Source organism: Athene cunicularia (assembly GCF_003259725.1).
Source record: "Athene cunicularia isolate RWA chromosome 9 unlocalized genomic scaffold, athCun1 chr9_part1, whole genome shotgun sequence".
NCBI lineage: Eukaryota > Metazoa > Chordata > Aves > Strigiformes > Strigidae > Athene > Athene cunicularia.
Genome location: NW_020799110.1, coordinates 13,117,880 through 13,132,158, shown reverse-complemented (window position 1 = coordinate 13,132,158; position 14,279 = coordinate 13,117,880). Strand labels below are relative to the sequence as shown.

Genomic DNA, 14,279 nt, shown 5'->3' with positions numbered 1-14,279 from the left:
CGTTTTGATTACTTCTCACAAAGCTTTCTGCAATTTATCAGCTTTCTTGAAAAATATCTCATTCCTGCTCCTCCTCTTTGATCACTGAGAATGGCCACACATAGACAAAACTTTTCTGAGCCATTTACATCATGTCTTCTTGAAATTACAGAGAAATCCATGCCTGGAGAGTTCTTTAGAGTTTAAATTTCAAATTCCTATGAGCTGGTAGGTGTTTTTTGCCCTTATTGTATTTGGATTGACTCAGCACCACGTTTTTTGGTTTCTATTTTCTCGGTCTGTTGCAGCAGGGCTGTTAGGATTCAGCTCACAGAAACTTGTAACGGGAGAGCCATCAGCTGTGTTTGATCTCAGAAGGAAAAGATCGAAAAAGTCAGGGCAATAGTGGGGAAGAGAGGCTGCTGAGGGAAGGAAAGCGATGTGTGAATTATAACTGGGCTTCAGCACTATTAAAATGGGTGAGACGTGGCCCCTTCCCTTCTCACAGCTCCAGCAGTTTCACTACGGCTGCACCTGAGGACATCAGATAAGGGTCTGTCCTGGGGGCCACGGGCCCTGGACACCAAGGGCTCAGTTCCTGTTTCCAAGGCAGAGAAAAATAATTGCTTGCCAACCTTGGAGGCAACAACTAGACTGACCAGCGTGACGAAGGAGACCCTTTTTTTATCTCAGAGGAAAAAAACAAATGTAGTGTATTACCTGGTCTGGCGTGTCTGAGCATCAGCTGAAGGCGAGCAGCCAAATCCTAGGATTAGCACCCTTCCTTGGTGGGGAGAGAAGTCATTATACAAAGTAGAATGATGCAAATGAAGTTTTCATTGCGGTTGAAGAGTGAGAAACACTGCTGTCAGCCAGCTCAACCGGCTGATGAAACAGCAGCCCCAGGGAGACAGTTCAAAGGCTCTTTCGGTTATTAATGAAGTGTGGTTGAGTTTTGACCCCTCAGCTTCAGCGCCTGAGGTTTTCTGTGAGTGTTTTAGGTCTTGCTCCTCTCCCTGAGCTCATTGACTACTCAGGGAATTTTTTTAATCGTATTTCCCTAGATTTGTAATGGCTTTCTTGCTGTGTGACAGGCCACATAACTGTCAGAACAAATTCATCATACGGTGAAGCTGGGAGAGGAACTGAGCCCAGGAGCCCACTGGAAGCACTGGGAACAGGAGGGGACCTCAGCCAGCTTGGGCAAACCACCTCCCCAGGCACCTCCTGGTGAACAAGGCTCCAGCATTTACCAATTCCCATGGCACTTGTAACAACAGCAGGGTAAAGAAATCAGTTTTATTTAGAGAGAAGGGACTTGTCTTAAAACTTTTGACCAAGTTTTTTTAAACCACAGTGGATAACACTTCCTACTGCACAGTGCACTCCTGCACTGGCAGGGGCTCCTGTTGCGCTCACCAGCAAAGTTTTATCCTTTGCAAAATGCAGGCTTGCTCCCCCTTCCAGAGGTTACTGACAGGAGCATGGCTTCTTCCCCCCTCCCTCCCGACCCTCGGCTGGGGACCTGCCCTCCCACAGCCAACCCCAGCAGCAGCCCTGCAGCAAACATGACCACAACTGGGGAAAAGCAACACCAGAGAAACACATTTTCAGCTCCACTTTGCAATTTAAATTAAGGAGAAGGACCCGGGCAGGCAGCCCCCAGCCGTTGCTCTGCGTGTGGCTGCAAGTCCCTGGCTCAGATCACCAGCACCTGTGATATCGCTGCAGTCCGCCTTGCTGGCATGAGACTGACAGCGAACAACACTGCATCAGGCTCTGATATTGTAAAAAATATCTTAGCTGAGGCTGCAGTGAGTTTCTTTTGCCAGCCCAGCACCTGCGGTGCTGTCAGCCTCTTGGCTAAAGTACATAGAAGTCATTGTTGTTCGACAGGTCGCTGTAATGGCAGAGGGCGAGAGCAGGAGCCTGTGCCGGTGGGGGCTCAGGTCGACTTCTGCCCTGAACCCCCTGCACCAAGGGCCTGCCCGAGCCCGGCTTGCAGAGATGAGTGTCCCACCTGGGCTCAGCCACAGCCTGATGCTTGCGCTTGAGTCTGCTGCTGCCATTGCAATAGGTCCCACAACACTGGCATGTCAAGAAGTGCTTGGCTCGGTGTTTGGCCTTTGACTCAGGGGCCGGGGCCATCCCTCCAGGAGCCGAAGTCCCCGCCATGCTGCCCCGTGGGTCAGGCTGCCCTTTCAAGCGGCTCCTTCTCCTCTGGATGGGGTCCAGGCTGATGTCTGACTGGGAGGAGCAGCTCTCGTTCCAGCCGGCACCATCACTCAGGCTGCGCAGGGGCAGAGCGAGCCGCAATGCCTTCCAGAACTGGGAGCCGGAGCGCTTGGACTTCTCCCCCTTCCAGGTGACAAAGGAGACAGACTCCTTCAGCTGGAGGATGCTGGGGTGGGTGCACTGCAGCGGCCTGTACTCAACCACGATGAGCTTGGTGGCGATGGCGTTCTGGCACATGATGCCCAGCTTGAACTCCAGGAGGCTGATGCTCTTCTCCGTTAAGTAATCAGGACTCAGGACCACAATCATCCTGCGGCTCCTCTGGATGAAGTCGAACACAGCTTCAGTGGTATCTAAGAGTGAAAGGGCAGAGGAATTGGGGTGCACAAGCGGGGAGGGAGTGAGGAGAGACAAGCTGAAGGAAGCTGTTTAGTAGCATACCTGCACAGATTCCCCCCTTCCCACAGAGGGAAACCTGGCACAAGCCCAGTGACTTTCAACTTGCCCACGCTCCTGCCAGCAGGGACTGCAGGAGCAGTAGCAGCGTTTTCACTTTGCTGTTGGTTTTTGAGAAGGCTGAAGTGGTAAATGAGAAGCCAGGATAGCTGGATAAACCGGGACTGTACTATGACTTCTTCACTGCACAGAATTGTTGCTGCCCAGGGAAATTCAGGCATTTGATAAAGAGCAGGTCGTGTTCAGGAACCACCTGCCCACAGGTCTGGCAGCCCTTTGAATGGGGGGAACAAAGTGAAGGAATCATGTAATGGTGACATAGCTTACACTGCTGAGGCTAAGACTCACCTCCCTCCTTCTCATGCTCTCTCATCTAGAAATGGAAGCCTCCAGACTTGGAAAGCAAAAATGTCAGCCTTAAACCTCTCTGTCAGTTCCCCTATCTGTGATGGGGTGTGAGAATACTGTCCTTCAAAGCATGTTTTGGGATTAATTGCAGTTTGTAAAGCTCAGCAAGATGGTTAGCTGGAATAGCGCCAAGCAAGGGCAGCATCTCTTTCATTACTAATGTTGAAAAGCAGCAAACCTGAAGGATGTCCTTGGACTTCTACGTGTGGCTGGAGATGCAGTAAGCATATTGAAGGTGTCATTGGCTAATGGGTGACCAGCAGAAATGATGGGAATTAATAGGGCTGTTGCACTTAGCAAATTAACCCAAGCTGATTATAGAACTGTAAAAACTCTTTAAAATCCCACCCACTTACTGAGTGCTGGTGCCCAAGATGGGCAGGGGGGTGGACCTGAGGACAAGGTTATGTTCAAGCAGGACCGGGAGTACTGGGGTTAAGAGCTCTTGCACACTCGGTGAGAATAAGCCTTGTAGGAATGTCTTGCAAAGAGCTGTTCTGGGGAGAAGAGCTACCTGCTGCTCCATCACTTTTCACACTGCTAAAGCCTTGATCTCTCAGTCTGGAGACTCCTATCCCTCCCTGCCAGTGGTATTTTATATAAATAAAAATATTGCTCCTTCCCTGCAATGGCAATACCTCTTAATTCTTCCAGCAATTGTCTCTTTCCTTATCTCACAGCAGAAGGTTCGCTGTGTTGCACCTGAATGCTTCTTATTTTAATACTGTACAGAGCAATACTTTTTTTTTTTTTTTTCCCCCAAAGATATATGACTAGCTGTAAAACCCACTGTCACTAGATTATTTGGAGACCAAGAACATGGGATGGGGAAAATGACTGAACAGTAATATCCTAATGGAGAAAGTAAGGCACTCTGGTTCTTTAACACAATGCTGGAATTTAAATCAAACTATTTGGAGTAACTTTTTCTTGTATACAAGGTTTGGAGGGATTTCCCCCCAACACACACAGGAGAACACTGATGCACTGAAACCAAAAGTAGATGATAAAGTTGGTTCTGTCAGAACTGTCACTTAATGTCATGAAACATTCTTACCACCCTATTTCAAAGGCACAAAATGTTGGCAGCAATCTCCCAATTTACTGAGTCTAGACCTCATTCAAACCTTTCTATAACTGATTGAGCTTTATTCTGAAATCAGCCAAGCTCCAACATCTTGTGAAAGAAAAAGCTCCTTTGCTGGCTTGAAAGGTCTTTCTTTTTGAAACTGGAATCACAGAATCACAGCAAAATGTAGGTAGGAGCAGCCCCTGAGAGGTCACCTATTCTACCCACCTGCTCAGGAAGCACAGGTTAAATTAACGTGAATGAATCCAACACTGCTAAAATGAAATATATTGATTCAGCTGACAGTGATGGTTTTCTTTTATGAATTTTGAATTTGCAACACTCAATATTTTTTTTGTCAGGAAAATGCTCAAATTCCCAAAGATAGATTTTATTTCTGAGAATGGGATGCATTTAGACTTGGCTGACCGGGATACCTTGGGAGGTTCAGTTTACAATGTAAACCCAGCTCATGAAAAATCCTGAGTGGCCACTTCACAGTGTGCAGGCAGAAGGGTTCCTCCCAGAAACACCAACAGCACAAGATGGGGCTGGCAGCAATAACGCTGTGGGCTTTGGGTGGGTACCAACAGAGCTGGGAATTTGATACTCTTGGGTATCTGCTTTATACTCTAAAACTTCCATCTTTACTACATGGTTACAAAGACACTGGATATTTTTGTTGATTTACTTATCTCCCCTAATGCATCCCAGAGATGTAACAGAGAATTTTAAGAGATAGACATATGTCCCAGACCAGTAAGAGCTGGGGGCTCGTAGACACCATAGCCCATAGACCCCAAATCCATAGATAGTCACAAGTATTCATTTTGCTAGTGGTCTAGAAGTATCCTCTCTCAACTTACCTTCTAGCATGCAAACAATGGAAAAAGCCAAGGAAGTGGCTTGGATAAGAAAATACGAAGCTGAATGAACATTTTCTACCCAACTACCTGGAAGGTGATAGGCAAAGCAGCCTAAGAATGAGTTTGATTAGGGCAAATTTACAAGATCTGTTCAACACCCTGGCTTGGTCTCTCAAATGAAGGGGAGTTGTTTCCTTCCCCTCTGTCTTGTGATTGCCAAGTAAGCACTCTCCAGGTCAGAGACTTTCTGTGCACATATCCACTGCTGGGTGACATTTGAATGCTGCGTGTTACTGTGTTCCTGCTTGCACAGCCCTGGTAGCAGTGGTGGTGCCTCAGGATCTCCGCAGGAACACCATGAAACAGCCAGGAAAATGCTCCCCTCTAAGGAGATGTCCCCAAATGATTCTGATGCTCGGACTACACACAGTCATCATTCTTTAACAGCCTTCTACAGACATAATGGGGAGGAAAATGATACTTATGAGAAATGCACAAGGACTGAAATGCAAAAGTGAAAATGTTTTATTGAAAAGCAAAATAAAATAATACTGACACTTCACAGACCAAATAACACAAAGGCAAAAACATACAGAAAAGAGAAGGGAAACTTTGGAACAGCTGCACGACATCAAATGGCACAGAGGGAAAGATATTTTTGCCACACCGTTTCCCCATGAAATAACAATGAGGAACTTTGTATGAGCTGCATATTGATAAATGTTAGGTTAGAGCACAGAAACTCAAATGAATCAACTGAACTAGACAGATGCTGTGACAGATTCCCACAATGGAAACCACACATGGCATAGGATGAAGCAGCAGGTATATCTGAGGTGTTTTGTGGATCTGCTTTACAGCTGGGACTGGGCTTTACCCCTGGCCTGACAGCTCCCAGCAAAGCCAGTGGTAAAGCTCCCAGGGGAGCAGAGCCTGTCCAGCATTCCTCCCCCCTGGACCGCCCAGGCCCCTTTCAGACCACTGCACCTTTTGCCTTGTGGATGCTCTGCTGATGTCTCTCAGTAATCCTGTTCTGGGGTTGCGATGGCACCAAGGGCCACTGCAACATATGCCAGAGAAAATCCTGGTCTATTATTTATTTGGAAAATTCCTTTAATAAAATCAGCAAAATAAATGAGGTGGATTTAACTTCCTAAAATAATCAGACTTACTAAAATATCAGCATAAGTTTTCTTGGTACCTCAGCCAAAAGTGAGATGAGATATGATGTGGTGAGGCCTGGGATGTTAATTAATTTATGGTTATTTTTGAGTCAATTTTTAAAAAATCAAATTGGAATCTAACACAGTTCTGCTTTGGCCCCAGGACCTTCCCTCTGCCTGCGGATCTGGCAGCTGATTACAGAGATGCTGAAAACACAAACAAAAAGCTGAAGCTGGGCAAAATGACACTTTTGGATGCATGGTTTTGGATGGTGTCTCATATAAATGAAGCTTTCTGGAGTGTGGGAAGCAGCTCTGTCCCTCCACAGCCAGCCACAGTAGAAAAGCTCCTGACAGCAAGGCTTTTAAGCACCTCTGAACAGATGAGGAGTTCCACTACCTTCAGTGAAGCTGATTGCAATTTTACCTGCTTAAAACAAAGCTTACTTGAGGCAGGGAGGATAAGGAGGAAGGTGAGAAAAAAATCTCAATTTGTTCCACATTTGTACAGTACCTGCCCAACAGCATGCATGGCTGTGGCTCCCCACTGCCCTGCAATAACATTATTAATCACACGATGCTAAGAGCAAGAGGTTTCACTGATGCCAGGATTCAGTCCCACACCGTTAAAGGCTGGGCTCTTTACTAGGACACCCTCAAACCTTCCTCTCTGCTGCATGAATAGTGCATAGATTCCACACTGTAGTGCTTTTTTAATGCCATCACGAATAGATATGCTTCACCCACTGGACACCTACAGCGCAAAGCCATGAGTCAGAGGTGACTCAGGAGCGACCGTTATCAACAAAAAAATAAGCATGCACCTAGTGTGCGTAACTCTGAATTCCACAATTAAGTGGGCAGGCTCTTGTACTGGGAGCTACAGGAGTATGAAGACACCCCCAGAGCTTGTAGTTTTATGTGAAAACATTTTGAACAACAGTACGAGTCAATGCTAGGGTCCTGCTGTGCTTTGGTCTGTCCTGCAAGGGAAGGGACACTCCCCTTGCCAGTCTGAAAATTCTGTCTGCTGGTGGTTAACTCACCAGGTCCTCTCCTATGCCTGCTGCCTCCCATTGGAGGGGACTGGTACTCAGTGTTTTTTTTTATATTTCCATTTTGTGCAAAGATTGCGGAGGCTGAGATACATCCTCTGTTCTGCAGCTCCGGGCTGGAAACAACATGGGTAGATACTTGCTTCGTAAAGTCAAGGCTAGTTTAAACCTGAGCCCTGATGGCGGTGATGTTCGTACCCAGGCAGAGAACACGGATTCTTCATAGAATCAGAATAGTTGGGGTTGAAAGGGACCTTTAAAAGTAACCTAGTTCAACCCCCCTGCAATGATCAGGGACATCTCCAACCTGGCCTTGAATGTTTCCAAGGATGGGGCATCTACCACATCTCTGGGCAACCTGTTCCAGTGTTTCACCACCCTCAAAGCAAAAAGTTTCTTCCTTGAATCTAGACTGAATCTACCCTCTTTTATTTAGAAACGATTACCCTTGTCCTATTGAAACAGGCCCTACTAAAAGTCTGTCCCCATCTTTCTTATAAGGCCCCTTTAAGTATTGAAAGGTCAAAATAAGGTCTCCCCAGACTTCTCTTCTCCAGGCTGAACAATCCAAACTCTCTCACCCATCCCTCAGAGTCTTACCCAGCTGGACAGAGTTAAGAGATTTCAGTAAGTCCAAATAAGTTTGCAGGATCTCCTGGGGAGCTGGACACATATCCAGTGTCATCCTAGAGGCCTTGGCAGCACCTTGCATGATGCTTTCTCCGAGCCAGCAGCAGAGACAGTAGGCGGGTTCAGTAGTAAATGGGGGATCCTTGCAGTGCTTGTGAAGTCCCTGAGTTTACTCTACAAAGAAGCATCTCTCAGACATGCTCCATGGCCTGTACTAATGAGAGATTTCCCCTGGATTACGAGCATTACAGCCCTGAAGGATCTGGGATACTTGGGAGATGCAGAGTTCCGGAGACTGACCACTTATTAGTAGAAATGCTACAATAAAGATATCACCTAGCAGAGCTTTTTTTTTTTCCCCCCTCTTTTTTTTTTAATGCTTTAGTAACAGCCATTTCACATTGCCAAACTATCTGAATGAATCTGCTCCTACAGAAATGTGGGGAGCAAAGATGAGGAGCCTCAAGACTCTACACTCCCCCCACTGAAACGCAGATCTCTGATCCCACAGTGATCAGGACTATATAGCTGGGACATAGATGAAAGGCTCTATACTGGACCCACCTTTCAAACTGTTCCCCAGCCTCTGCAACAGGGACCAATGACCAGGAAGGAGTGAAGCCACTTATGAGAAGAAAGGACCCACAAGATGCTGGCTGCATCCCACCTGGATAGCCCCCATTTAGCCCCTGAGCTCAGGGTTTGTGTGGTTGATGACAAGGACATGCATTTTCAGAGAGGAGGTGTATGCATCTTTGGTCTCTCTACTGCCAGGGCAATAGAAATGCTGCAGGGAGGCCTGACTGCCCTCTGAAATGCTCAGAGGACAGTCCTTCATGGCAAAAACCCTGAGTTCCTTCCCACTCCCTGGCCTAACTTGTGGAGTTTGGGGGTTTGGTTTGTTTTCTGATGGTGTCAAACATTTTTCAGGGATACGTATGAGCCCATCAAGGCTCAAACTCCTGCTAATTTTTTTCACTGGCATTTCCACCAGCAGCTGCCTCCAGAACCTGCCCTTGGGGAACTTGGATTTCTCGCCTTTCCATTTAATGACAGTCAAGGCCGCCTTGGCCTGCTTCAGCTCCTTCACTTTGCTCTTCTTGATGGCTTTGTACTGCACTAGAATGACTTTGATGTTGCCCTTGGCGGCCATATTCTCTAGACCAGCCTTGAGCTCCAGCAGGGCCTGTGTCCCCTGCAAGACGTAGTTGGGGCTTAGGACAACAAGCAGGCGTCGGCTTTTCTGGATGAAGCTCAGGGTTTCGTCTGTGACAACTGGGAGAAAGAAACATTGAGGTGGTTAGTGATGGCTGAGAACATTCTGCTGAGCTGCTAGTGTGACACCTGCTGTCTCTTGAAGGGGATAATAAAATCCCTCGGAAGCCCTCTCCAGAGACTATACTGGTGCTTCCCAACCCTACAAGTGATTCCAGGTAGAGCCTCCTACACCATGGCTGGTACCCATTGCCCCATACAGTGACATCTTCTACTCCCAAGCCCCAGGCTGTCTACAGATGTGTTTCCTTCTACCCATGCTACACGAAGATGCCTGAGGTGGCTACATCTAAAAGGCACGGTACTACATGGCAGTGACACCACTTGATGCTATGAGGATGCCATGCGGCCAGGAGGGCTGCTCTGGTAGGCTCAGATTTAGCTTCTTTCTAGTGAGAGTGGAAAAGGAGGCTCTCTGGAGCAAAGCAGGAAAGTTGCCAGCTGGACAACACATGACCTCAAAAAAAAGACTGAGCCTGAAGAGGCGTCTGGAAGCCTGAATGCCTACATTTACCTCCTCCTCTGGCAGATGTCCATAATGACTCTGAGTAACCCCTTCACTCTACTTGCCTCAGTTTCCCCACACCAAAGACACACAATAAGTATCTACACCCTTCCTGACTGTACTCACTGGTTAGTTTGCTTTAGAAATACTACCATACTAACTCCTGCTACTCATCCAGCTCTTCCTGATACTGTCATCGATGAAAGCAGATTTGAGTGTTTCTAGAAGTGACAAGTAAACCGCTCTGAGGACTTTTAATGAAGTGTCCCAAAAGTGACACCCTTCGAGCTGGAGACATGTCATGGTAACTGTAGATCCTCTTTGATTTTCTAACATCTGCAGGTAGACTGTTAGGCACCTTTCTGTAATTAATGTGAGAATTCCTTTTAAGTGTGAATCTCAGTGCTTGCACTCTCTGCTGCAGAATCTCCTACACTTCGTTGACAAGTCTCTTGACTGGTCAGAAAACACAATGGAGAATAAAACAACACTGACAGGCAACTTCATTTAGCTGTCACGCACGTTTGACTAGTTCCTGTCTGCAAACTTTCAGGATAATCCATCTCCCACTGTTTCTTCATCAAAGACAACATAACTCTCTACCTGTGACACAGATGCACACTCTGGAGGCATGACACCAGCTGCCAAAAGCTATTTACTGGCCCACCATGCTTCCACCCCAGAAGGAGATTAGTCAAATCCTGGCTAAGAAGCAACAGTGAAGCCCCAGCAGTGTTGCAAGTGGCAATGCAATGACAAGCCACTGCAGAAGTGCTCTGGAGGGTTGGCGTTGGATTACGGCTGGCAGTGACTGCCACGAAGAGCAGGGATGGGAGTACTCTGGGGGTGAGGGTGAAGGGTAGGAACCCCAGGAGAGCTGTGCTGGAAGGAAAATAAGACCCGCCAAAAGGAAGGGGGAAGGATGGCAAGAAGTGGCAGAGGGAACAGGAGGGAGATGTACGTCTTGAGGAACAGCTGGTGAGAACAGCTCAGAGCAAACCTGCTCAGAGCCTGGCACTGGCATCAAGCAAATCAAGCCTGCAGGGTGCCCTGCCATGTCATCCAGACCCTCTCTAGAAGTAAAGACTGCAGCTCTCTCCCTGTCCCCGAGGCGCACACATTTATTTGTCCTCAAACTCAGAGGTTCTGTGTCCTGGCAATGATTTAGGAGATAAAAATAACAGATGCAGATTGATTCTTCTCCCTCTGTCACGCAGCAGGGCTGGGACTCCATCAGTCCCTCCTGTCCTACCCAAGAGACCCCAATGGACTTTATCAGCACAGGTTCTGTTATCAGTGGGGTCCTGACCCAAAGTCTGTGACTTCAAAGTGGGGCAGTCTGCACTGACAAAAGTTCAGGCTTTGAACTTTTAGCAGTTACCAGGGATCACACAGCCAATTCAGCTCCCAGGACACTGGAAACTGAGAGTGTTGGCTAGATTTGTGCCCTTGCTGCGGCACCTGTGAGACCGTATGCCTATCTGGAGAGTTTCACAAACTTCTATTCCTGGTGATTTCCCACATCCCTCCAGCAGACACTGTGTCTGGAACCTGGTATAATTTAGCTTGAAACTGAAAAAAAATCTACAACTTAGTGAAGAGATGCATCACACTTCCTGCAACAAAAGTACTCTTAATCGTATCAGCTTAATTGTATGCCATGTTAGACACAGACTCTAATTAATGAGGGTGTGTGGGAGGCCTTCTGGGAGGGCACGTTACCTTCTCACTGATGTTGGCACGGTGCTCTCCACATCTCCCTGAAGCAGACGCTCCTGGGTTTTTACAGGCACTCACCGTTACCCTCTGCAAACTACCAGTCTGGTCCAGCATCACACTCTTCCTGCCTCTCTTCTTTCTAGCCTTGACTTTATCCCTTTTTAAGGCAGCTCAGAGGGTTTGCATGAAGGTCAGTGGTCCAGTTCCCTCATGTTGATAGATCACTCACTCCTGCACATCACTCCTGGGGAGAGCAACTGAAACGACCAACAACCACCACTTGCCCACCACAGCCTTTTTGTGGCCTGGAGCATCTGCGACATTGTCACATGAAGCAAAAACATTAGAAGATACCAACAAGAGATCATTAATGGAGATGGGGAAAAAACCAACAGGTAAAGTTAATCTGGATAGGGCAGTTCCTATCAATTATCGGTACCTCAGAGAACAACAAAGAGAGGATGTGCATAGAACACAGTCCCCTGTGAAATACTCACTTCCCCCAGGGAGGCTGTCTCTGTCGAAGATACACAGCTTGTACCCAAACTCATTCTCCAAAACTCCCCGCAGCGTCAGCAGCACAAATTCCTCCTCCTCCGCGTTGCGTGCGTAGGACACGTACACATCGTACTCCTTCCCATCTGAGCATGGGGAGTGCAGAGAAATACAAACAGCAGAAGAGACACTTGTGATACTGCACATGCTGAACCTTTGACTTGCTTCACAGGAAAAGCAGGTATGAAGGCTCACTCTGAGCCCAGGCAGCGCAGGTTAAGACACATTGATTCCCATAGTTACAAGACAGCAGCGCTGCCTCTTTGACTACCTAGACTGAATGTGCAGGTACTCGGACACTGCTGGGTCACTGAAGGCACAAGATTGCAGTAAAATGACCAACCTGTTCTGTCCAGGGTTCTTTTGTCTTTTGACATCTCTGACACTGCTTCCTCTCATTGCTCTATATCCACATGAGCAGTCCCACCAGACAGAGACTTGCACCCTGCCTACACCCTCTGAGAACCACCGCACCCCCTTGGCAGGTTCACACCACAGGCTGAGAGGGTTTAAACACCTCCTCATCGCACAGAGAAAGAAATCTCAGCTCAGAGTCCCAAGAGATGAACTCCCAGTAACACAAGGAAGCTGTGGAAGAACTGAGGACAAAAGGGTGATTTCCAGATCCATCCCTTTGGATGCTTTCCACATTTTTAAAGCAAATCACTCTGGATTTGTGAATCCTTACATAGAGTCACCAGAGAAACCAGGGACTTACTGAAACTTGATGACTTATCTTTACCATCTAGACTGGATGAAACAGCTAGCCATCAGCAGAGCAGTACCCCCAGGAGCCTGACACATCCATGCTTCACCTCTGCAGAGAATACAGAGGATTTCTCTCTCCTTTCCCCTGACCCAAGCCTGACTCCTCTTGCTCTAAAGTAACCCACACAACTGAATGCAGGTACAGAAATGGAAGGTCAAAAAGTCATTATGCTGTGAAGACTGTTAAAAATAACTTATATGAAAATTCCTATATAAAAAAAAGGTCTCGCCTGTAGCAGGATAAAATAAATGTAAGCCCTTTAACACCTTACCTAGAATGGTTTCATCTGTTCCAAAATGAGCCCGATAGAAGAGGACCATTTCAAGCCAATAAACGTGATAGAGGACTATCAGCACCACAACGAGCAGGATGGTTGCCCCCAATCCACAGGCCAGCTCCACCGTGTACTTCGGTGCTACAACTGGGTTCAAAAAGAAATAGGGGGTCTGGTTTACAGAACAGGTTGGGCCTTCAGCTAGAGCAGGAACAAGCTTGTGTAACATGCAGCCAAACACCACAGAGGAACAGCCAAGAGCCAGGTTTGCTCTTCAGAGGAAGGTGGCTAAGCCAAGGCTTTCCTGGCAGGACACATGATGGCTGGGCACCCTGGAGCCCCCATGCTGGGTCACTAGGTCTGATTGGGCTGGCAGAGCAAGTCAAAGCACAGGCTGGACTTCTGTCTCTGAACGAGACCCTGGGAGCAGCCAGGTGGTAGAATGACCTGTTGATGGAAACCACCTGCACAGTCCAAAGCCAGATCACGAATGTGACCTTCTCAGTAGCATATGCAAACTCCTGGGGCAACACAACATCACTCACTTCTAGGAGAGCCAGCCAAAGCTCACCTACAGCAAAATAAAGACCATGGCCACCATTTTCCCTTCCCATCAAACACATAGTTCCTGTGGCTTGTCCCAGACTGACAGAAAGGATATAACCAGCCATGGCCTGATTGTTTTCTACCAGGAAAGAAGAATCAGAGTTCTCTGCAGAAAAACTGAAATGCTTGCAAACAGAACAACCTGTGGACATCAAGCCAGAACATCAGAGGCTCCCCTCCAACTCATACAGTGTCTGTCACACCACTGCTGCTTCTTTGTATTAAGGACAGAAAACAATTTCTAACTATCCTTGGACAACTTTGTTTTTATGGCAATTCAGGTGGCAGCTGACATGCACACTAGCGAACTCCATGATACAAGAACAGCAGTGAGTGCAAACATCACCAGATTCCAAGATGTAATGAGTTTTATTAGAAACTGAATTACAAAAAAGAAAACTGAAAGAATTTAACAAGTTTCATTAAGTCATGAGAAGCAGAAGTATTTGTTCCCCTACTGTCTTGCAAGGCAAGGTTCAAGGCAGGACCGACAGCCCTCTCTGCGCATGCCTCATTTCACTCATGCTCTGAAAGTATTTTACCTTTCATGCGCACTATGGCCTGGCTATGGTCCTCGCCTTTGGCATTTCTGGCATAGCAAGTGTAATTCCGTTTCAAGTCCTCTGGGGTGGCTTTTGCAACTGTTAGAGTCCTTATGACAGTTTTGTCTTCAAAATCTCTAGTAATTTCACTGTAAGAGAAAAACTAGAGCATT

General features: G+C 47.2%; 1 protein-coding gene across 3 annotated transcripts in view; it reads right to left on the bottom strand.

The window, feature by feature from the left end:
* Positions 1 to 720: 720 nt before the first annotated feature.
* The window catches only part of IL1RAP (interleukin 1 receptor accessory protein), a 31,860-nt gene continuing 18,301 nt past the window's right edge, over positions 721 to 14,279 (bottom strand). Inside the window, exons 7-10 of one of the 3 annotated variants that reach the window (XM_026855114.1) lie at positions 14,107 to 14,255; positions 12,956 to 13,105; positions 11,858 to 12,001; positions 721 to 2,567 (exon numbers count right to left, since the gene is read on the bottom strand). In XM_026855114.1, the coding sequence (XP_026710915.1) occupies positions 1,843 to 2,567; positions 11,858 to 12,001; positions 12,956 to 13,105; positions 14,107 to 14,255 (1,168 nt within the window). In that variant the 3' untranslated portion in view covers positions 721 to 1,842. Of the gene's footprint in view, positions 2,568 to 8,226; positions 9,137 to 11,857; positions 12,002 to 12,955; positions 13,106 to 14,106; positions 14,256 to 14,279 lie in introns of those variants that run through there. The other 2 variants (XM_026855113.1, XM_026855115.1) reach the window with 2 other exon arrangements.